The sequence below is a fragment of the Gymnogyps californianus genome, chromosome 16 (genome assembly GCF_018139145.2).
Source record: "Gymnogyps californianus isolate 813 chromosome 16, ASM1813914v2, whole genome shotgun sequence".
NCBI lineage: Eukaryota > Metazoa > Chordata > Aves > Accipitriformes > Cathartidae > Gymnogyps > Gymnogyps californianus.
In genome coordinates this window covers 3,108,657-3,132,222 of record NC_059486.1, presented here as the reverse complement: position 1 = coordinate 3,132,222, position 23,566 = coordinate 3,108,657, and the positions used below count along the sequence as shown (strand labels likewise).

The 23,566-nt window shown below is 55.9% G+C and overlaps 1 protein-coding gene across 3 annotated transcripts in view; it reads right to left on the bottom strand.

Annotated features, from left to right (window-relative positions):
- Window positions 1-5,591: 5,591 nt before the first annotated feature.
- The window catches only part of TBX3 (T-box transcription factor 3), a 170,463-nt gene continuing 152,488 nt past the window's right edge, over window positions 5,592-23,566 (bottom strand). Inside the window, exons 1-8 of one of the 3 annotated variants that reach the window (XM_050906588.1) lie at window positions 17,627-17,772; window positions 16,587-17,031; window positions 14,443-14,710; window positions 13,024-13,170; window positions 10,709-10,785; window positions 9,274-9,431; window positions 7,102-7,805; window positions 5,592-6,255 (exon numbers count right to left, since the gene is read on the bottom strand). In XM_050906588.1, the coding sequence (XP_050762545.1) occupies window positions 5,809-6,255; window positions 7,102-7,805; window positions 9,274-9,431; window positions 10,709-10,785; window positions 13,024-13,170; window positions 14,443-14,710; window positions 16,587-16,981 (2,196 nt within the window). In that variant the 5' untranslated portion in view covers window positions 16,982-17,031; window positions 17,627-17,772 and the 3' untranslated portion in view covers window positions 5,592-5,808. Of the gene's footprint in view, window positions 6,256-7,101; window positions 7,806-9,273; window positions 9,432-10,708; window positions 10,786-13,023; window positions 13,171-13,362; window positions 13,371-14,438; window positions 14,711-16,586; window positions 17,478-17,626; window positions 17,773-23,566 lie in introns of those variants that run through there. The other 2 variants (XM_050906589.1, XM_050906587.1) reach the window with 2 other exon arrangements.

The following is a 23,566-nucleotide window of genomic DNA, read 5'->3' as shown; positions in this document are numbered from 1 at the left end:
ATGCCAGCCTCCAGCTACACGGGCTGGAATGTCCCTGCGTGGGGCTGCTTGCTCTCCTGGTGTGTGCCGGTACGGTGTGTAAGGGGGTGAGGGCTCCGGGGTGCCACCGTGCCCCTGGGGACCGGGGTTTCTTTGCGAGGCGCGGCTGTAGGTGCCGAAGGAGGGAGGGGTTTTCCCGCCCCGTTTCTCTCCCCCCCCCCAGCTCACCCTAACCCCGCCGTCCCGGCGCCTCCAGCACGGATCCGGCCGGCCTGCTGCCCCCGCTGCCCCCCCCGGGTGCGGCTCCCCGGGGCCGGGCTGAGAGGGACCGGCGGGCAGAGGGGAGCGGTCAAGCACCAGCCACATCAGACCATTTACCCTCCCGAAACAACAAACAACCGATCCGTCCATCCGTCTGCCCGTCCGTCCGTCCATCTCTCAGCCCCGGCCAGGGCAGTGCGTGTCCGTGCGCGGAGCAGCGCGCTCCGGTGACCGGTTTGCAGCGCCCGTCGCACCGGGCTTCCCGGCAGCAGGAGCTGCAGAAACAGGGGGGGGTTGCGCCCTGCCCACGCCCCCCCGCACACCCACGGGCACACTGAGGCGCTTGGGGTTCGCCTTGGCCCCGCTCTTGCGGGGGCATTTTTGGGGGCGCAGGTCCGAGCGCGGCCTGGGCCCCGCTGCCCACGCGGGGCGCGCAGACCCCGCGGCTCGGGCTCCCACCCGGGTCGGATGCGTGCGCTCCTGCAGACACACGGCTGCTAAATTTCAAGCAACTCCTCCGTTTTTTCTTTTCTTTTTTCTTTTTTTTTTTCCCCCTTCCCTTCTCCCGAGCCCTCTCTCTGCCTTCCCAAAATCGTTTCCCGGTGCAATCCTGCAGCCCGGGGCAAGGGAGGAGGCGGGATGGTCCCTGCTTCCAAGACTTTTACGAACAATCGTTAAAGAAATCAACCTTTTTTTTTTTTTTTTTCCCTCTTCCCTTGTGCGGAGGCCGGAGAAGTCCCTTTGATCTGCGAGGCCTGGCGTGCTCCGAGCCCGCACGCCGGCTGTGTGCGGGGAGGGGGCCCGGCCGCCGCGGGAGCCTCCCGAGCCGGGACATGAAAGGGGGGGGGGGGGAGAAAGAAAAAAAAAGGGGGGCGGCCAGGGTACGGGAGATCGACCCAAGGGCTTAAACATTTCATATTCCTGGAAGCTGTCAAGGCCAAAAACAACAACACGCCTCCCGCCTCCCTCGGAGTGTTTGCAGAGGGCAGGAGCGTGTGTGCGTGCGAGGGGGCCGGGAAGGCTGGGGGGGGGGGGGGGGGAGGGTCATAAATTTTCACTTGTAATCAATCAATAATTAACTAATAGCGGAGCGTGGGCCGAGCGGGCCGGCAGGACGGCGGCGGGTGACCGCACGGCCGGGCCCCGCGGAGGTGTCGGTGTCCCCCACGGGCCACTGCGGCTTCGGTGCCCCCCCCCCCCGGGCCAGCGGTGCGGCCCCAGCCCACGCTCCTGCCTCGCTTTCCCAGAGACTTTGGACTCGGGGCTAAATCTCCCGTGGGTAAAACCCAGCTCCGCTCTCAGCAAAGCCTGCGGCGACCTCCACCGCGCTGCCCGGCCGGGGGTCGGGGCGGGGGGGAAAGGGATGCCGGCTCACCTCCCCGCTCCCCCCACCCCCGGAGCCACCCCCCCGGTGGGTGCCGTGTCCCCTTCCCACGGGCCGTGGGTCCCCTCGGGGGCCGCTCCGCACTGCTCGGGCTGCCCGAGAGGTGGCGCCGGCGCCCCGCCGGACCCCCCCCCCGCCGCCGAACACCCCCCCACACCCAGCGCCGGGTCGCCTGCATCAGCCATAAAACCATTGAGGATATCAAGACAGGCGCCAGGTGAGTAATAGACAGGATAATCCAGAGAGATTGCTCGCTGTTTACCTCCATCCACAAGCGCCACAAGAGTTACTCATTAACGTTACTATATACAAATAAGATACACAAGAGATAAAGCCATTTGCAAGTCAGAGTTACACCTGCGGTACACGGATTTCTTGCAAGGGCATGGGGAGGGGGAGGTCAGCATTAGGCCCCGTGGAAGGGCGGGGGGGTGTTAAATCAATCAGGCTGCACCCTTAGCCTCTAAAAAAAAAAAATAAAAATAAATCATGACCTCCGGTTTTGCGGCGCCCCGGGGCTGCCGGTGCCCGCCTGGTCTGCGGAGCGGCTACCGGGCTCCTGGGCCGGCAGAAAAGCGAGGGGGGGTTGAGGGGGGGTTGCTTTCTTCTGAATATCAGCAGCGAATTTCCTCGCCAACTACGAAAATATCCCCCCCACACACACACCTCCCGCACAGCCCATAACCGCTCTCCCTCTGTAAGAGAGATTTGGGGGACCAGCAGCTGGGGAAGGGTAAAAAAAATAGAGGTTCCTCCATCCTTCCTGAAGGCAAATAAATGAGAGCGAGGTGGCTGGAGGGGCTGGGGGGAGTCTGTAACACACGGGAAGGTGCCTCCGCGCTGCCTCTAAGGCCAGAGCTCAGAGCAAATTGAACGGCGTAGCCGAGGATGGGTTTACAGCCCGGAGGGGCTGGCAGCATTCTGCCCCGCCGATCTGCTCCCCCCCTCCCCGGGGCCGGGTCCCCCCCCCCCTCCCGGAGCAGCCCCAGCTCCCACCCGCGTGGAAGATCCGGGTGGAAACCGGCTTATGGGGCTGCAGCCTGAAGGCTGGCTGCCTGCAGACGCTGCCTGCTTCTTGGGGTGGGTTTTTTTTTTTTTTTCCAATTTCTTTTGCCAGACCCGACGCCACCTCTATCCCTAAAAGCCCCACCTCGCCCAGGCCAGCTCAGAGGAGCATCAGCTAAAGTGACATTTCCAGCAGCCATCACCTTGGGCCATCTGAGGGTGGGGGAAGAGGGAGAGAAAAAAATCCTGCTCAGCCCAAGTCTTTCCCCCGCCGCAAGCACCGTGGATTTAAAATAGACACACACCCCCGAAGGTGAAATGGGAAGGGTCCCGTCCCCCCATGAAGGGGACCTGAGCAGGGTCTGATGTGCATGGGGGGGGGTGGTGTCCCATTGGGGACTTGTTAAAAAATCGGGGAAAAAAAGCCTTATCGCCACTTTCACCCACTGAACCTCTCTTTATCTCGCCGGCGCAGGAGCCGGGGGCCACGGGCCGAGGGGCAGGCAGAGTATAAAACAGGATACAGACTGGAAGTACATCCTTATAATATTTATTACTGGCGGAGGATGAATCACTTTCCAATATACGGGCCACTGGCTGTTGAAGGGAGGGGGAAAAAAAATCTCTTTAACAAGGAGAAATATATATGTTCTGCTAAAGGATGTGCTCATGGACTGGCAAAGGTACAGGCAGGGGCTGCCAGTTCTCCTTAGTTCTCTTCTCAGTGACCTCCCAGGCCACTGGTCCAGCCTGCAGCCTGGGTGCCTGTCCCGTTTCAGCCATTTTCTAGCTTAATCTCAACATATCATCAGCCCAAGGGCGAGAAGGGGCGATTCTAAGGGAGGGGAAAAAAAAAACCCACCATGTATTTCCAGGTGATAACTAACTGGAAAAGCCAATTCCTCTGCCCGGACAGGAGGGAAAACGAGCCCAGCAACACCATCAACTCCTGAGCACTTTACCTGGAAACTTTGGAGGAGGGCTCTGCATTAAAATTTAACCGATCTATTCTCTAATTCTGCACTTTTGCGTTACTAATTTATGACAGATAAAAGCATAGCTGAGCCTTTCTCATTAACTTTTCAAACGCCACTTAATATTGTTCCATTAAAAGAGGTGACTTAGTAGCCTCTGGATCGACTTTAAAAGCGAGAGGGATGAAAACGGAAAAGGTACATTAAACAGCTTACTTAAAACTCATACTTCCCCACCAACAATTCAAACGACACCATCCCGACTGGTTCGTACTAGCTCCTTCCAGGAGAAATATCTTAATATTGGGAAAGGGATGGGGGGTGGAGGAGAAAGGCAGAAGAGGGATATATATCTTTCAACCCCGCCATCCTCCCAGGCACTTTCGGGAGGGTTGGGGTGAAGGCATTTCACAGTACGCCCAAGACATTTCAATAAAAATTTATTGAAACTTCAGTGACTGTTAAAAGGGGGAAAAAAATTACAGAAAAAAAAAATAGCAAGAACTTCTCAACATTTATATAACACAAAATATACCTTCATATTTTTTTTTTCTTTGAACCAGCTCTGAGCACCTGACTTTCAAGCCAAGAAAATATGCACTCACTCAAACAAAGACAACAATAAGCACAGTAGTAAAACTCCATCGTGGGGTTGGTTTTTGACACACCAAGGAAATGGGGGAAAATAATACAAAGTAAAGAAAATCCTAGAATCTTCATCTTTTTTCTCTCAAGCCACTGGAGAAGCCTGTTGTCGTGTATTAAAGTATATAATTTTGTTGTTGTTGACATTTTATACGGAAAGTAGCACTTCGAACACTGAAGAAATCGAGGACTAAAAGCTACCATGGCACATTGCTTTTTCTTTTTCTCTCTTTTGATTTTTGTTTAAAGGTCTTTGATTAATTTTGTTTGTTTCTGCTTTATTTTTTGCATTCGGCTCCTTTACAAAAGGACGAGGTCAGGTTTTCTGGGGTGAACTCCGATTTAAAAGTGAGCCCTCAGAAATGGGGGTATTTCTCCTCTGGGTCGGGGTGTACGTTTAAAGGAATTACGAACTTGAAATGAAAACGACTAAAAATAAAAACAGAAGGAAAAAAAAAAAGACAGCTGCAGTCGTATTTACAGAGATATGTACAATGTCAATAAATTAAAGTTTAATTTCGAGTATTCATATTCCACGTATTTACAAGAGTTATCAAATAATTACATAAATACTTTGTTTTAATAATAGTGTCCGCTCTTTTCTTCTCAGTATGTTTAAACCTTGTTATTGCATATACAATTAAAGAGGGAAAGCTGTGATAAACCTACAGTCAAGCTACAGAGGTTTTTAGATAAAATAAATTCACTTTTTTTTTTTTCTTTCCAACTACACTTCTTATTGTTGTTGCTACAGGGAGGATAGAGGGACGAGGGTCTTATTTTTGTTTTTATTATTGTTATTAATAATTTTTTCCCTGGGATTTGAAACAAGCATTAAAAATGAACAACAAAACCCCACCGAAATAAAAAAATACCCCCCCCCCAAAAGCAGACTACTATGGAACATGCAAAATAAGCCACCGACTGGCTCTCAGACACCACAATAATATTTTAAACACACAGCTTCCCTTAATATTGACTAAGGGGGTTGTCGTTAACAACCCGCCCAGGAAACAACTGTTGAAGAACCGATATGCGAGTTACTTACACACTTTTCTTTCGGAAAGAAAAAAATCATTTCTCTTACTTAATTTTTATTCATACTTTTGTTTGATTTTTTTTTTATTTTTGCTTTTAGGTGTTTTTTTCTTTTTTTTTCTGTTGTTTTTTGGGTTGTTTTTACACAGTTTTAAAAAAAAAAAAAAAAAAAGAAAGAAAGGAGGATGCCACAACCCCGCCGGTGACCCGGCCGGGCCAGCCTGCTCCCTGCGAGCAGCCTCCGACCCAGCTCTCCCACCTCGGCTCCGCTCCCCCATCCCCGACCCTCTCCCTACCCTCACCCCTCTGCTTCGCCGGATACCTTTTTGTTGACAAGCGCGCACACAACGCCGGGGGATTTTATATTTAAAAAAAAAAAAAATAGAAAGGGGAAGGAAAAAAAACACCAAAATAAAGGAGGGGGGTAAAAAAAAAAACACTCGCGGGTTGGAGGATGTGGTTTCTTTCAAACAAAGTGCACTGCGAGACTGATTTGAAATGAGCTCCCGGAGGGCGGGGGGGTTACGGGGAGCCGCTACGGGATCTGTCCTGCTTGGGGTCGAGCCCACTGACCAGGCGCTGGATGTTTTGCAGTTCGCTGGTGGCCGCCTCCTTGTCTGCACCCAGTTTGGGGGAGAGGGAGACGGACCCGGAGGAGAGGGTGGATGAGCGGCTGGTGAGGTCCGAGGCGGAGTCCAGGGGCACGGAACCGGGGCTGGTGGTCAACCCCCCCGCTTTGCCCTCGCCGGAGCCGGCGGCCAGGCCGGGCAGGGCGGTGGTGAGGAGGCTGCTGCCGTCGGGCAGGGGGACGGGCAGCGGGTAGGGGCTGTAGCGGAGCCGCGGCCGCACGGCGTTGAGGAAGGGGTGCCGGTGCACCGAGCTGGAGGCGGCGCTGGAGGCGGCGGCCGCCGCCGCCATGTAGGTGTACGGGTAGGGGAAGAGGCTTCCGAAGGGAGACATGGCCAGGCCCTGCGGGAGGGGAGGAGAGAGAAAGGAAAGGGTTACTGGCCTGCACATCCCACACCCCCACCCCCCCGGGTGATGCTCCACGGCACCCCCACGCCAGCACCCCCCACGCCAATGGAAGAGCTGACAGCGGCCGAGCTGCTGCTGCCCACGGGAGGGGATGAAGACCTGTCCTCCCGGTGCCGAGACCAAAACCACCCGGGACCCCCCCGAAGTAGCCCCTGCCCGAGGCTCTGTCCTGCACGGGCCCCCTCTCGCCGGCCCCCCTCCCGCTGGGGGTGTCGTGGCCCTACAGGGCCGAAATAGGATAAGGGCCGTGCTGTCTCTCCCCTCACTCTCCTCCTCGGAGAGCATTTCTTTCGCTGGGGCAGACGCTCTGTCCCCGCAGGTACAGCCGCTACCCCCCGCAGGGCAGCCCCGGGCATCTCCCCCTCCCGCCGGCGGCTCCGCTCCGCAGGCTGCGACGCGCCCCGCACGGCGGAGCTGGCGCTGGGACTGCCCCGGGGGAGCCGCCAAGCCCCCCGGGGAGGGGGGGGAGAGGGAGGGAGGGAGGGGCAGAGGCCTGGCCCCGGCACAGTGTCCCAGGGAGCACAGGAGTGAGAGGACAGCGGGGCGGGTGGAAGAGCTCCGGGAGTTCAAGCTAGGCCACCCCCCCACCACCACCCTGGGGCTTTCCCACCTCCGACTTTCCCCTAAACCCAGTGCCTGCCCCTGCAGAGAAAGCCCAGATTAGGGGGGGAACCCGCAGGGAGGAAGCTAAAGGGGGTGCCCCGCTGCCCCCCCCCCCTTACCCCGGGACGGGGACCCCCTGCTCCGGAGGGGTAGCGGGGGGGGGGGGGTGTGCGGTACCTGAGAAGCCAGGACGTGCTGCTGCAGATGGAAAGGCAAAGCAGCCGCCGATGCTCCCGAGAGTCCCTGGGCCGCCGCCGTGGCCATGACCGTGTTGTCCAGTCCCGAGACACCGGCGGATGCCCCGGAGACGGTGGCGAGCAGCGGCCCCATACCCGCGGCCATGCCGGAGAAAGCCCCCCCCATGGCGAACTGCCCGGGGTGCAGCAGTAGCGGGTGCCCGTTCCCCAGCGGGTTGAAGAACTGCTGGCCGGCCAGGGCAGGGGGGAAGCCGAGGTTCTGCAAGTGTCCCTGGCTCAGGTGGGCCGTGCTGTCGGTCTGGACCGTGAGGGGGGCGAAGGGCTCTTTACCCAGCAGCCGGTTCTCATCTACTTTGGGACCATCCCTGAGGGGGCTTTTTAGTTCCTCGCCGCTCAGGCTTCCCCCCCGGGTGCTGGAAGAGATAGTAGACGGGCTGTGCCGGGAGTCCGGAGGGGCTTTCTCCGTCCTCTCTCGGCTCCGACTCCCCGCCGAGTCACCGGGGAAAAAGTGGCTTTTGGAGGGGCTGCCCCCCTTCTCCCGGGGGTCGTCTCCCGCGGCCGCGGCGGAGCTGGCCGGCGCTGGGGTGGTGGCGGTGGTCGTGCTGATTTTGCCCGACTCGTTGGCTTCTAGCAAGGGATCGTCTTTGCTGTCTGCATCGCTGTCTCCCTCGCTGGGGCAGAGATCTGCAAGACAAAGGGAGCCCGGGGCTGGGATCCGGCACTGCACGTCCCTAAATCCCTATCGGGCTGGGAGAGGGGGCAGAGAGGCTTCCTGGCCGACCCGAGATTTAGATGTAAATACTTCCTTTTTTTTATTATTATATAAATAAAAACACTCCCCGGCTCCCACCGCCCGCCCCATCCAAGCCAACCCGAGTTTTGCAGCGCAGCAAAACTGGCTGCGAACAAAGCGGCGGCCCCGAGGAGCGACGGCCCAGCCGGGCGGGCCCGGGGCCAGCGGCTCCGCTCCGCCGGGGCTGCCCGGGGCCAGCGGCACCCACCGCTGCCCGGGCGGCGGGGAGCCCCCCGGGGACCCCCCCGGCTGCGGCAGAGGAGCGGCAGGGACACGGGGTTGGAGGGCCTTGGGGATGTGTCTCCTAAGAACTTTTCCAAAGTTTTCAGCCCTTTCGATGGGCAAACTTTGAAAACAAACACACACACCCCCGCCTCCATCACCCCCTGGACCCCCCTCCTCCTCCTCCTCCCCAAACGCATGCACGGCTTCGCTGGATTCCTCTGCACTTCATCTCCTAATTTCAGCGCCCCAGGTGCGAAGCTCTGGTTTGCTTTTCGGGTCCCCTCCCCTCAGCTCGGCAGGACTTTAAACAAACGAGTAAAGCAACAACAAAAAAGAGGTTGTTTCCTCCTCCCCCTGCACCCCCCGCCCCTGGATGGATTAATACATGTGAGAGAGCTGCAGACAGCTCCCAACCCCGCACGGAGAGAAATCGAGGGTGACTTTTCTATAACAAAGTTCGGGACTGTATCCAGGGGAAAGATCCTTCCTCTAATAACAGATTCAGAGAGGAATATTAATGGAGTGACTCCAGTTTTGAACTTTTGCCCCGTGGTCTGTCTTTGCTCCCTTGACTTGGAGCTGGCTCCTTTCTGAACCAAGGAGGGGAGGAATGAACGTGCAGCAGAGGGAGAGGGAGGCCAGGGGGAGAGGGAGAAGGAGAGAAGGAGAGCGAGAGAAAGAGTGAGGAGGGCAGAGAGAAAGAATGAGAGAGAAAAAAGAGGGGGAGAAGGAAAGAAGGAAAGAAGGAAAGAAGGAAAGAAGGAAAGAAGGAAAGAAGGAAAGAAGGAAAGAAGGAAAGAAGGAAAGAAGGAAAGAAGGAAAGAAGGAAAGAAGGAAAGAAGGAAAGAAGGAAAGAAGGAAAGAGAGAGACAAAGAAAAAGATAACAAGAGCAAGGACAGAGAGGGAGAGGAAAAGAAAAAAGAGAAGGAAGAGAAAGAGGTGAGAGGAAAGAGAGAGAAGAGAGCAAAGAGGGAAAAGAAGGAAAGATAAAGGAAGGAAGGAAAGAAGGGGGGAAGGAAGAAAGGCCGGTGCCAGAGGGCAGCGGTGCAGGCCGGGATCCGTCCCCCCGCGGAGCAGGCGCCCAGGCGCTCCCCGGGGGGACCCGGCGGGGGTCTGGGGGCCGCAGCTCTCACCTTTGAGGCTGGAGGTGCCGACGGCGGGCACGGCGGGGCAGGAGGACTGGGCGAAGCACTTGAAGGCCGTCTGCTCGTTGGACGACTCGTCCGAGGTGGGGTTTTCCTTCTTCTGCCTCTCGTCGTACACCCGCATGGACTGCAGGGTCAGCTGCTTCCTACGGGCACACGCACCCGCTGGGCGAGCGGACCCCGGCACCCCCCCGGGACCCCCCATCCCCTCCCAGCCCCTTCTTGAGTTCCTATTTGGGGATGACTGGGGCAGGGGAATTAAGAGCCGAGGTCCCCTCGAGGGGGGAACGCGTTTCTCGCAGGCAGGACTTGGCTGCTAATGAGAGGAGATTTCTTGGAAGCGGTGAGCAGCTCCTCAGCAAGGGCAGATATTAAAGACAAGGGGCGGAGGGGAGAGGAAAGCATTCCCTGGAGATTAGCTTTTAAAAGGCGAGGATGTTCCAGAGATATGAGCCATCTTAATGGTTGCTAAGATTGCTAGGAAGTGGTTATTTTGTTAGGCACTTTATGTAATCTTTTCACCAACAATTAACCCGGAGTAAAAATCTATTTATATTTAGAGAGAAATCAGAAATTATTTCCGTCCTGTGGCTCCAGCGTTGGCTTTACTTTCACACTGACGGACAAGAGGAGCTGGCGTGTGTGTGTGTGTGCTGGGCAGGGAGAAAGGCCTCTTGTTTTACATTACATTCCCCCCCCCCTTTTTTTTTGTTAAAAAAAAGAGGAACAGACAGATTTATTCGTTATCTAAACCCGAGTGCAAATGGCTAAAATATCCTGTCTGCTGTAACAAAACAAAACAAAGACATATCCCTTGTCAAAGGAAAAAAATCATCCCTTTCTCTATTTTCTCCACTATTAAAAATAAAAATCTTGAGTCTCATTAAAACGACTTCTGTCCGTCTGTCTACCTGGGGCACAAACTGTGTCCTGCTGCTTTCGAAAAAAATAAAGAATCTTCTATCATTAATTACTTCCATATTCACAAGACACCTCTGTCAAAACAGTTTATTTACATGTTTCTCCTCCACACTTTAGTCTTTTCGATACAGTCCCCGGGAAAATGCCAAAGGAGATTCAACCAGCGATCAGCTCTGCCCTCACTTCTCCCTCCCATATACAAACTATAATGTAATATTCCCTCTCAAAATTTGAAGGGAAACTTCTTTCTCCGGTGATATTTGCTTAATCTACCACCATCCTTTGGCCAGCCATCCCCTGCGATGTAAAAAATAAACGTGGAAAGCAGGAAAGAATTCCCATGCAATCAGTTTGGCGTTATTAACGACAAGATCCTTATGAATTTTAGCGGGGGGAAGCGTGGTTTGGAGGCCAGGCGAGGTGATTTTGACCTCTGCTCATGTTCTGAGCTTTACAGACAAAAACCAAACGAGGCGCCTATATATAATCTATCCAGACTCACCTTTTTTCCCTCCTTCCATTCCCGGTGTCTCGAAAACCTTTGGCAAAGGGGTTGTTGTCAATTTTTAATTGAGTGATCTATAGGATGGAGAAAAAAAAAAAAAGGCAGGGGGGTGGGGCAGAAATAAGGAGATTTTGTGTTAAAAACAACAGAAAAAAAACTCCTCTCCCCAGTTCCCCCAGCGCTGGCAGGACCCCGGCAGAAGCAGGACAGGGCAGGAGGCAAAGGTCCCTGGTTTTGGGGTAAATCTCCGTGTTTTCCTGAGCCAGTTTGGAGGCAGCTCGCACCCAATCCCCCGGCCGGGCTGGCCGGTGACCCGGGCTGTGGTGGCAATGAAAGAGCCCCGTGTTGCTGCCACCGCATCGGAATTAATTTAGCCGTGCAACGCGATCCATGCAAGTTATGCCTGTGCTTAAAACTCTTTAAATGCCATAATTAAACCGCAAAGGAATCATACCCACCCCCTTGCTATAATAAAATACTTTATATAAACGCATTATGCTCCGCGTGTGCGTGTGTGTTGGGGCGCCGGGGGTGCCAGGAGCCAGATGATTTGGGGGGGGGGGGTGGCTGTGTGTAAGTTTTTTGGTGAATCCTTGGGGGTTTCCTCGGGATTCAGGTTATCGCAGGGAACGGCTGTTTCTTCCTGCGTTTGGAGGGATGGGGGGAGGCGTGTGGGGCACCCCGCAACTCCCCATTCCCGCACGTACGATGCGCGGAGGCGGATTCAAAGCCCGGCCGGGGGTTCCCCTCGCTAGAATGGGATGCGGGCGGTAGGGATGAGGACGGGGATGCCGCCTGCCCGCCGCCCCGCTCCCGGTCCCGGTCCTGGACGGGGCTGGAAGCGCCGAAACCCTCCAATTTGAGAGGAGAGCAGGACCCCGAAGAGCAAACCCCTGCCTGCGGCTGAGTGCCGGGCAGGACCGGTGCCGGCTCCCGAGTTACTCCCCCTCCGCTTCCCCCCCCCCCCCCCCCCCCCCGCCGCACACGCGGGATCAGGAAAGAGCAGGAAAACCCACTGCTAAAAACCAGCAGGACTTTTAATCCAGGTGATCCTGGCCGTGCCTTCTGACCTGCCGGCGAGGCGGCTCCCCCAGCGCCGGAGCCGAGGGCTCCCCGCCGCTTTCCAGGCGATTTCATGGCAATCAGACAAATATGCTCATTTCTGTCCTTCAACCAAGCCGGCCCCAGCTGATAGAACGAGGCGAACAGCCCTGCTGATAAGTCCCAAAGCAAAGTCTACTCTCTCTCTACACCCGTTTTCTTTCCGTTTCCTTGCAAGCGCCCGGCCGCAGAAAGAGAGGAAAATAGCCCGAGCCCCGAGGGAGAAGCGGCTTTTTGGAAACGGAGGGCAGAAGGGTGCAGACCCCCCCCTCTCTTCACCCCTTAATTTTTAATAGTGAAGGATGTGAGAGGGCAGAGAGAGGCACGGGGAAGCTGCAGCGAGCGGGCGCTGCACATCCAGACCCTCTGCGCTTAACGCACACGCACGCAAAGTTATAATTTATAGACAGAAAAAAAATCAAAGCCCCTTTTTTGGCTCCTTCGCTTCCTTCCACTTGACTTAATTACCGTAAATTCGCCATTTGCCACTCTCCCAAATATACCACCTTCGTTGCAAGCGACAATAAACCAGCAGAAATGGAAAGGCAGCGTCTGCAGCGCTGCAAAACTTTCTCACATTGGCTCTTTCAGACCTTCCAGCTAAATTCAAGCGAGATACCCCTCTCTGATCAGAGCATATTTCTGCACCACAAAAAATAATAAAACACTGCAGGATGCAAAAAAAAAAAAAAAATCATAATATAATAATAATAGGAACCAGACGTGCGCTCCAGCCTTATTGCCAATTGCTGTTAAAGGAGCTAAAACAGCACAAAGGCCAGGAAGAATTACAAAATCTCCAGCCCCGCTGCTCTCCCCCCTCTGTCTTTCGACACACGGAGCCGATTTTTTTTTTTTTTTCCCCCTTCTCCTGATGCGTCTTAGATTAAATCCACACCGAGAGCAGCTATCCCCACCTCATCCTACCCCTTTCTCCATACCGGGGAGCGAAAAAAACCCTAAGCAGCCCCCCCCCACCCCCCAGACCTCCCTTTTAATTGCCCTCCCCGAGTTCGGTGTTAGGAGAGTGCCCGACCCCCTCCCCCGACGCCTTCCCGAACTTGGATCAAGGAGGTTTTGGGGGAAAGACGAGGGGGGAGAGAGAGAGAGAGGAGCGGGATGGGCTTCGTGATTTTTAAGGGAACAATGCAGAGTAAAAGCTCTCTTAAAAGCCAAAACACGTAAAACAAATCCTTTCTTAATCTCCTTACCTTATCATTCTGGTATGCGGTCACTGCGATGAATTCAGTCTCCGGGAAAACGTAGGTCCTGAACGTGCTATAGGGAAGCTTGAGAATATCGTTGGCTCGGACGATGTGGAACCGGGGCTGGTACTTGTGCATGGAGTTTAAAATGGTCTGGGGGGGTGGTGGTGGGGGGCAGCGGCCGGCAGCAGAGAGGGCAGAGCGGGGGGGGAAAGAAGACGGTCAGCTGGAGCAGCACCCCCGCCTCGCACTTCCCCCAGCCATCGGCACTTTCTCTTCCTAATTTGCCTTCCCTCTCCTTCCTCCCCTCACTCCTCCTCCCCGCCGAGCACACTCCAAACACACGCACACGCCTTGCAGCATCCAACAAAAAGCACTGACAGCTCCAGCTCGCCGGGGTTAGGCTCTCCGCTGGACCTCTCGGAGGGGAGGGTAAAATCCCAGCAAAGCTCTCCTAGGAGAGGGGGAGAAGCTGTTTGGGCTCCGGCCGCAGTGTCTTTTGATTTCAAAGTGAAAAAAAAATTAAAATCAAGGCAAGAAGCAGCAGCAGCTACAATAGCAACGCCACCACGAGAGCCTTGGCCAGGTCTAATTGCTTGCCCCAATCCACTTAAGGCCTTCTGCGAAAGGCAAAAATGTATCGTCTAATCAAATCACAGCCAGCAAATGCAATCTTCGGCACATTAGAGATCCCCCGACCGCGGCCACCACCAGCAACCCCCGGCTCCGAGGCGGAGGCTTTCCCAGGAACAGAAAGAAATGGCAAGGATCGTCAGAGCACTTATCAGCAGGTTTGTTTGATTTCACTCTTAGGGTGAGTTTTTATCTCTGCACACCCAGTAAATGTAAAGGAGTGGATAGACATGAATGGGCAACTTGACCTCTGATTTCGGTCCCTGTTTATTTTCACTCCGGCTTGCTTTACATTATCCAGATTAATATATATTTAAATGTTTGCGTACTTAGGCCTTTAAGCCCTTTATACACATATGCATATCATTTTCCTACGCTTAAAAAGTGTGATCCACTTTATTAAAAAAAAGAAATTATATATATATATATATATAAAGTCACCACAGCTCCGAGAAATATCGAGTTGCGCTATGCTAGAAATCTATCTCTAAAGTTAATGCTGAATGGCACAGAGAGGTTACAGAATAAACTCGAGCGTTCAATTCTGACCTCAGCAACAGAAAAAAGCAAGGAATATTATAAGCCGGACAGATGCACGTCCCCCGTGTGCGTGGAGGGGGGTATTTATTCCCCCTTTCCCCCGCATTTCGGCCGCCCGCGGGAGCTGCGGGCACGGCTCCGGCCGAGCAGCCGCTGCGCTCCGGGCGGATCCCCCCCGCCGGGACCCACCGCTCCGGCCAGGCAGCGAGGGAGGGGAAGGGGGGGGCAAAGGAAGGTGTAAAAGGTACTCACAAAGCCGTGCTTGTCAGAGATGTTGTTAGTGAGCTTCAGCTTGTGAAAGGTGACGACTTTGGACATCCATTGTTCGCCGGTGGCCGGGCTGTCCGGGTGGATGTACATTCTCTTTGGCATTTCAGGGTCAGCTTTGCCGGCTACCATCCACCGGGAATTATGGAATTTGTACCTACAATCATCAGCCGCCACAATATCCATCAATAAAATGTACTTGGCCTTTTTATCCAGTCCAGTGCATCTCACTTTAAATGGAGGAAACATTCTCCTATGGGCAGAGAGAGGGAGCGGGGGGGGTGTGGGGGTGGTGTGTAAAGAAAAGACAAGACAAAAATAAAATAAAATTAATTACAGCGTTTAAATAAGCTCCTGAATCTCGGCAGCGCGTCTACCAAGCAATCGCTTCAGCTCTCAGAAGCGGAAAAGCCGTGTGTCCCCGTTCCCGTCCCCCTCCCCCAGCAAAAAGGCTTCCCCCCCCCCGCCCTCAGCGAAAAGGTTCCTCAAACGCTTAAAAGTTTCAGGAGAAAATGGTCCCTGGGATGGGAGGCGGAGGGGAGAGGTACGTGTTCCCTAGAAATCAGCAGGCGCCTACCCTCTGCCATTCCTAAACAGCAAAGCCTAATTTGGGGCTCTTAGATCTCTCGTTATTTCCCTTTTCGCCTGCTAAACAAAGACGTGGGAACAGATCGCACCCCGATAAAATAAATATTCCGCATTATTATAACCTAGGCCACCGATGAAGAGCGGAGAGGGGAGTTTTTCACTTTGCAGAGGAGGAGGGAAAAAACCTCCAGCGAGTGCAGGGTGGCTGCCGTGGCTTTCCCAACGCTACAGCCTCCCGGTGATAACCCAGTCGTGCAGAGGGCTCCCTGCAAACCCCGCTCCCCTCCGCTCCTAAGTCCAGCTCGAAACTGCAACAGGATACCACAAATTTGCTGTTTATTATATCGAGCGGTTGGCATTCAGCAATCTCAACTTAAAAGGAAACACATGACTTTGCAACATGTAAGAGCGCTTAATGCTCGCCGAGGCTTTCGCGCAAAAACTTTTGACCACAATTAACAGAGAAAACTTCGGGAAAGCAGTAAAATGGGCGAGGGGATTTTTTTTTCCCCCCTCCTTGCTGCTCTTAGGTTTGTTGGTTTTTTTTTTTTTTTCCTGAGCCTGTAGCCCGCAACTGGTGCTCTGCAAGTAGGTGAAGCTCCAGCAAGGCAGCTGAAGGCCATCTAAGAAGACTTTTCAGGAGTGGCTTCCTCGAGTAATTCTCCTGGCAAATTACACGGGAATTGTTTGGGAGGTTTCTAAGAGAGTCCCTTTTGAAAAACACCCGGGTGCGAAGGGGGTTTTCTCCCTACGTGTCATCACAGCAATAGGTAGAGTTGTAAAAGAGCACGAATGTCAATGAGTAGCGAATATAGAGGGGGATTTCAGATGGGTATAAAAAGCAGAAATGCCGAGCGGGGACGCGCCGCGTATGTTCATTCATTCCCACCTGAAGGTTGTATAAATTCAGGGACAGGCAGCGCGAACCTGCAAAACCTTCCCTGCAACTACAGCAGCGGCTGCAGGACCGCTGGGTATTTTTGTCAGCTTTTTGTGCATTTCCAGATACAATTAGTCAGCACAAATGCACGCCTAGATCCCAGCAGAGAGAGAGGCACAAGCGAAGCAACTGATAAACTGAGGCTATCTGCCCTCCCGCAGCTCCTGCCGCACCAGCAGCGATACGCCGCTCCCAACAATTTTTCCTTTATTCCCCCTTCTCTTTCTTAAGGAAGAAAAACTACGTGTAGCAAGGCTGAAATCAGGCCAGCTCCTTTTCCAACCCCAAATTATTTTCATTCTGCTACCAGTCTTCACCAGAAAGTATTAAGCTACTGAACCATGAAGGGACCCTCTCGCCCCCTGCACACGCTGAGCAGGGCCGGTTCGTGGTCGAGCTTTTCCCTGCAGCGTGGTGCCCGAGATGGGCTCGGATCTTCAGCTGCCTAAAACTTTCCGGAATTCCAGGTGAAAGGAGCTTTATGGAGAAAGCCGCCGGTGAAAAGAGCCTTACTCTGGAGCAGCCAGGTGGGGTGCAGAGACTGAGGGGTGGGGGAGAGGAGCGGGGGGAGGAAAGGCACGAACCCCCGACCCAGACCTACCTTCCCGATTTGGTAATCACCATCTCCGTGCCTCTTTTATGGAATTGCTCCCAAAGCTCTTTGGCTTCCAGATGCACTTTCGGGTCATCTTCCACCTCTTCTTCTGGCTCCAGAGTTTTTAAAGGCCTCAGATGGGCTGCTGCCTGGTGACCCAGGGAAGAAAAGGGGATACCAGTCTCTGCAGCCCCCACTAACTGATCCATGATGGGTTTAGCCAGAGCCCCGGGAAGGGAGAGGGCGGCCGCCCCGTTGGGAGGCAAAGCCAGAGCCGGGAAGAAGGGAGGCTGATGTCCCAACACAGCGCTCATGGCAAAGTCCGGTGCCCGATGAGGTAAAAAAGGATGATAAGCCATGCTTGTCCCAGGGATTACTGGATCTCTCATCGGTATATTCATCCACTCCACTCCTCGGTCTTCCTACTGCTGGAGTAGTCCCGGAGTGGTTTCTAACAGCACACCATGAAGAAGAAAAATTAAGATAATAACAATAACAGCAATAAAGCACCAAAAAATAGGGTGGGGGGAAACAAGCTCTAGACAGCACAGTACATGGGGGAGAGGCAGAACTTCTACAGCCTACAACTTCCCGAGCCGGGGCACATCCCCAGCCCTCGGGACAGCGGATTAACAGGATTGTTCATTATTAGTCTTGCTTTTTTTGTGTTCGGTCTCTGTGGTTTTGGTTGTTTTGTTGTTTTTTTTTTTTTTTTTTCCTGAGTGGAAGTCCTTGCGCTGGAAAAGAAACGCTGAAGAAGGGGGAAAAAAAAAAAAAATCCACCGGGTTCGCTGTCTGCTCCTGTTGCCGCAGAAGGGCTGGACAAGCCGAGATCCTTTTTTTTCTTCTTCTTCTTTTTTCTCGTAGTCTCAATCCCTCTTCTCTTCTTTCGTGGCGGAGGGTGACGGCTCGAAGCTGGGTTTTCTTTTTGGGTGGCTGGCTCTCCCCCCCCCTCCCCCCCACCCCTCCACCTTTCCTCCGTACGGTCAGGCTGCGGAGCAGAGGCTGGGAAGGGAGGGAAAGCAGAAAGAAGCAAACAAACCCACCCCCCCTCGCCGACCGAGGAAGGCTCCTGAGCAACCTTCAGCAGCAAAAACTTGTAGGGAAATCTCGTTTCCGCCTCGCCTTCCCCCCTCTCCAAGCAGGAGCTGGTCAGGATGCCCTGATTTCCATCAGGATCTCTTCTTTCTTTCACCCTCCTCCTTTGCTTTTTTAATTTTTCCCCCTCTCTTTCTCTTTCACTCTGCCTTTAAAAAAAAAAAAAAAAAAAAAAGCCAAACCCAAAACAAAAACCTGGAAGAATTACACTCTTGTCTCCTCTCCAGCAGCGCTCCAGCAAAGGAGAGAGGGAGAAAGAGAGAGGGAAAGAGAAAGGAAGAGAAAAAGGGGAGGGGAGAAAGAGAGGAAAAGAGAGAGAGAGAGGGAGAAGGAGCCTCTCAGCTCTGAGAATTCCCTGTGAGTCTGTGCTCTGCGTGCACCAGATTGTATGGATGTGTTGTGGGTTACAAGGGAGCTGGAGCCTCCTTGATTGGCTCTTTGACGCTTTCGGACCAATTGTGTGGCTCCATAGGCGTGGTTTTGACAGGTCGAGTGGAAGGGGGACAGAGCCGAGTTATAAAAAGAAGGTGTCGGAAACTGTAACGCTGCAGCAAAGCATCACTAGTACTCCGGGCCGTGTGAATATGTCAACATGATCAGAGGGGAGGGAGCAGGCAGCGCCGGGGAGGGAGGCCGGGAGCACCCGCCTCTGGGAGAAGGGAGGGGGGGGTATGTGGGGGGGGTGCTCGGGGCCGCCTCGCCCCCCGGCCCCGGCCTCCCGCCGCCCCGGCGAGATGGCAGGCTGGGCATTTCCAGTGCGCTCTCCTCCGGCCGCCTGCCCCGGTAGGAGCTTCTAAAGCAGCGGCTGCTGGCAGCGCTGGAGAGGCGGCGAGGGCGCGCCGGGAGCGGGGAGGGGTGGGGGGCCTCCACGCGTGGTGCTGGGGTCCGGCCCTGGGTACCCCCCCCGCCACACTCCACCCCACCCGGGCCGGGCCCTGCAAGCTCTGCCCCGGCAGCCGCCTCCCGGCCCGCAGCAGGGGGGACCCCGGGTGCGCCCCCCCCCCCCCCCCCCGGACCCACCTCAGGCGGCCGTGGGGCCCGCCGCGCCGCACGCCCACCCCCGCCGCGTCGCGGCTGCCGCCGGTCCTCGCAGCCGCTGGGGTTGGTTTCAAACCCCCTCCCGCTGCCCCGCTCCGTTCTCCTTCCCCCCCCCCAGCCCCCCCCAGGAAAGTTGCTTTCTTTAAACGAGACAGGACCTTCAGGCCGGGCGCTTTCCTTTCTCCCGCAAATCTGGGGGCGAGCCCCGGGGGGGTGGGAGCCGGCCCGGGGGCTGGCTCTGCGGGTCTCCCCCCCGGCTCGGGGCTCGGCTCCGGCTGCCCCGGCGGCCGCGGCCGCCGTTATTATTGTTGTCGTGGGCGGCTTGCAGGCTGCGGCGAGGCGGGCAGGGGCCGCCGCTCGGTTCAGCCCCGGGCCCGGCGGCTGCTAATCGCGGCGGGCGGGCGGGGGAGGGGGGGGGGGCGGCTGGAAAATGGGATTTTTTAAAATTTATTATTCTTTTTTTCTTTTTTTTTGGCGCTGAGGATTAAGGCCACTCGGCTGGCACCGGCGCCGAGAGGGTTACGCTCCCACACCCCTCCTCTTCCATGAGGTGCGCGGGGAGGAGACGGGAAGTGCGGCTTTCCCTGCGCCCGGGCCGGGGCAGCGCCGGGGCGGGCGGGGCCCATCCCCGGGTTGCCCCCGTGCCCGGGCTCGCATGGAGCCAGCCACCCCCCGGGGAAGGCATCACGCGTGGGTCTGCGCTGACCCCACGGAGAGGGAAGAGCCGGGCAGGATCCGCCTGGGAAGTTTCTGGGGAGATATGTTCCTGGGGGAGTGACAGTGCAGGGCAGCAAGACGGGGCTTGCGGCTGTGTGTGTGTGTGTGCGTGTCGTGGGAGCCGTGGGTATGCAGGGCACAGGGCGCCCACGCGTGTGTCAGGCGGGATATCCCAGCGCTGGGAGTTGCCGAATCATCATCCCCTCCCGGGGGGGGGGGGGGGAGGCCTTGGGGGATCTCCCGACACCCCCCCATCCTGCTTTAAAGAGAGGAAAATAATCCTCCGGGAGCGGAGTGGCGGAGCGTGGGGGCTCGGCGCTGGCTGCGCGCAGATGGGAGCGGAACCTCTAAAGTGATTAGCTCTTCTAACATTGCATTTTTGACGCACATGGTTAAGAGCGCTTGGCGCCAGCTTGGTGAAGTCCCTGTAGTAACCAGCGTCTAGGATCGCTTTGCATTCACCAAAATATCTCCCCTTTGGTCGGGGGTGGGGGTGGATGGAGAAAAGAGGAGGAGGAGGGAGGAAAGGAAGCGGGAGTAATGCGTTCAAAGAGTATGGGGGGGGGAAGACGGAGGAGGGGGAAAGTCTGATGTGTTTCACGAAGCTAGGAGCTTGGCTACCCGCGCAGCGCTCGGCTGGGCTGTGCAGCTAGTTATCAACGGAGGGAGCGAGTCTTTTCTGCAACCTCTGCTCGGAACCGGTTCTCGAGCTCCTGCCTCCAGCCGCTGCCGTAGTGGGAACCCCCAAACCCTATGCCTTCCCCTTAACAGAGCCCACAACAAACGCCCGGCGGCTTCGAGAAGTTTGCCGCAATTTGCCCCAACCGGGCCGCCGTTTTCTCCCGGGGACCAGGAGGTGCCCGCAGGCTCCCGCAGGACAAGCGCGGCCGCTCCCAGCCCCGCCGCGCCCCGATCCCCGCGCCCGCCCCGCCGGTGCGCGCCCTCGGCGCCGCGGCAGAGGCCGGAGTCGCTGCCGCCCTCCGCGCCGGCCCCGCACCTTGCACCGCGCTCGGCACCCACTCGCGCAGCGGCCCGAGGAGGAAAATAAAATGTTTGCCGCTTATGATTTCCAATTTCAGCGTCTGGCTAATGGCGTGCAAACTTCCGCCAGTTCCGAGTGACCTCCCCGACGAAGCCCCCTGGAGACTCGTATTATGAAGGGAGGCTGCACTAATCTAAGATCAAAAGCGGGAAGGTGCGAACAGTCTTTGTCTCCCTTCGGCCGCCTCATTCCCCCTTCTGTGTGTGATAAATCTACCCTGGCGCCGACTGCGCGCTGGATGATTAATTTGCAAGCAAACAAAAGGGACCTGATGGCCAGCCATCTTAGTTAAATATTGGCCAGTGCTTCCAGCTACTTGTTAGCCGCCTCTTTACCAGAAATAAATAAATAAGCGAGGCGCAGAAATAAATAAATAAGGAGGCCCGCAGAAATGAATGGCGAGGTGAAGGGGTGGAAGGGGGGGTGGGGTAAGGAAAAAAAAAAAGAAAAAAGAATAAAAAAGAATTAAAAAGAATAAAAAAAGAAAAAAAAAAAAGAAGAAGAGGAGATCAGGGCGGCCGATGGCGAATGGCCGGAGCGGGGTGGAGGTGGGAACGGGGCTGGTCGCGGGGGGAGGCAGGGTGATGGCACGCTGAGATAGCCGGCTGCCCCCGCGCCTCCCGGCCTGTCTGCAGGCTGGGCTCGCACAGAGGCCGACACTATCTTGGCTCTTCAAAGAGGCATGAAAGGTCTCCGCTGTCTCCCCGGAGAGCGGCCAGGCCGGGGCTTTCTAATCTCGGAGCGCAAAGAGCTAAAGGCCGGGGCGGGGGGAGCGGCTCCCACCTTCCTCAGCTCTCCTCTGCTCCCTGATGTCGCCATCGCCAGCACTTCGCTGGGTTTTCCCTGGTTCAATCCAGGCCGGAGGGAAAGCAGAGCTGGCCAGACCCTGGGCCTTTGGTGGTTGAGCAGCTGAGAGCCCCGCTTGCTCAGATTTCACCCTCCTAAGCAACTTTTAGCGTTTGCACGAGAGCTTGGGGCGTGCAGCGAGCCTGCCCTGTGCGTGTGTGTTGGAGGTGTGGGAGGAGAGAGGCTCTAGCTCTCTCCCGGTGGCCTGAAGAGCCAGCTGGAGGAAGGAGGCAAGAGGAAAATAAAGGCAGCGCGATTTTCGGGCCCACACGTCTTCTCCCAGGCCTGCGGGAGCAGCTCCGAGGCGTGTGTGCGTGCGTGGAGGGGCTGTGTGTGCGCTACACGGCCTCTGTATGTGTATGTGGAGATGTTGCGTGGGTGTGCACAACCGGGAGGGATTCACGCCCTGGGGTACACCGCAAATCCCTGCTCCGACAGCAAAACCTGAGGTGTCCCTTGCACCCCCTACGTGTGCTGGGTGCTCGTGGGTGCTCTGCAGGAGAGGACAAGCCCTGGTACATGGTGAGCAGGGCCAATGTGCACAACATAAGTGGGGTTTTGCATCCTATCTATGCATTTTGTTATCGCGTTGCCGGTCCCAAGCATCCCCAGGGGCCCAGACCCATCCTGCCTGCCAGCTGCCCCGCACCCTGCAGGATTCATCCCTCTCCTCCCTCCCTTTCCCCTGGCGCCGCAGCCTCCGCTCCGTCTCCAGCCCTTCGGAAGGCAACACCCCACTGTGGCCGTGCTGTGTTTATCCGAAATAAAACACAGCGGGCTGGTTTACTTTGGCAGGTTTGCAGTAAATACTGGCTGGAGCACGGGGGGTGTCTGGAGAGCAGCGATTACATGCTTCTTCCGAGGGAAACTCTTCCCCGCCTTGTGCAGGCCCTTCCCCAGCCCAGCAAAAGGTGTCAGTAAATGGGAGCCGGGTCGACACAGCTCCATCCCAGAGTGGCACTGCAGGCCGCAAGTGTAACGAAGCGGGTCCCTTAGGGAGCAAGTCTATATACTCGGACTATATAAACTGCTACAGGGAGAGGGGGGGTCGCTACGGCAGCTCTTTGCCTTTCCCTTTGGCAGAGCCCTTCCTCCAATTGCCAGCTGAATTTCATGGAAAGCCTGGCCTGAAAACTTTGCAAAATAACCTGCCCAGGTCCAAAAAAGCACGGCAAGGCATTAGAAATAGCGAGAAGAAAAAAAATCCATGTCTGTCTCTGAGCAGACCGGGCCCCATCACGTCCTACCGCAATCAAAGGGGCTGTTCCCATCTCTCCGAACAGAAGTAGATGGGGGGAGCAGGGGGGTCAGGTCCCCTTCCCAGTGCAGCCAAGCTCAGGGCTTTGCAGGGCCAGGGGGAGCCCAGAGACAGCGTTACACATGCCTTGTTGGAGCACCAGGGAAAACAGAGAGGAAAGCACCAGCTGGAGAGGTTTCTCACCCTCCAGCCCTTGCTGGGATGTGATTCTCTGGGAAAGGCTACTCATGCCCCCAGTACAGCTCATCCCAGCCCAGTGGGAGCAGCGTGGCACTGACCGTGGCAGAGGCGCTGTGGGGTCACCGCAGTGCTGGCAGCTAGCTGCCCTTCCCTGCCTGCCTCTGCCAGGAGCCCCCCCTGGCCTGGCCCAGCCCAGCTCCTGCCAGGTGCCGGCTCTGGTGGGAGCCCAAACATCAAGGAGCCAGGATTATGATTTTTCGCTCCCCTCACAAACATCACTCATGCTCAGATCACTGGCCCTGCCCCAGTTCCTCCCCACAAGACCTGTGTTCACCTTGTCCCGATCCCCAGCCGTCTCTGACGCTCTCCAGTCGCCTCCACTTTGCCACCGACAGGAAAAGAAAATAAAGGAGCACCCAGAGCCACCTCCTGTAGCTCTCTCCTCTGCCTCCCGGCCAGGCTCGGCCTCACCGACTGGGGCACAACAAGGTTTGGGGCTGGTCCTCCGCCTTCCCCACCTCACATACCTCTTACCCTTTTCAAGCTGTTTCTGCACCACTCGGTTTCTCCTTGCCACAAAGCATCACCCGCTGCACACGCAGCCCCGGCGGCCCTTTCCACCCCCCTGGTCTTGTTCTTCTCACCAGTGTGTTGCTGGCAGAGGAGAAATGAAAGCCCTGCTCCCTCCCTCGCCCTCTCTACACCCATCCTTCTGCTTCCACCACCGTTGGCCGAGCAGAAATTGTAAATAGAGTTCACTATTTGGATAAGGTTTTTTTTAAAAATAGCCAGGCGTATACATACAGT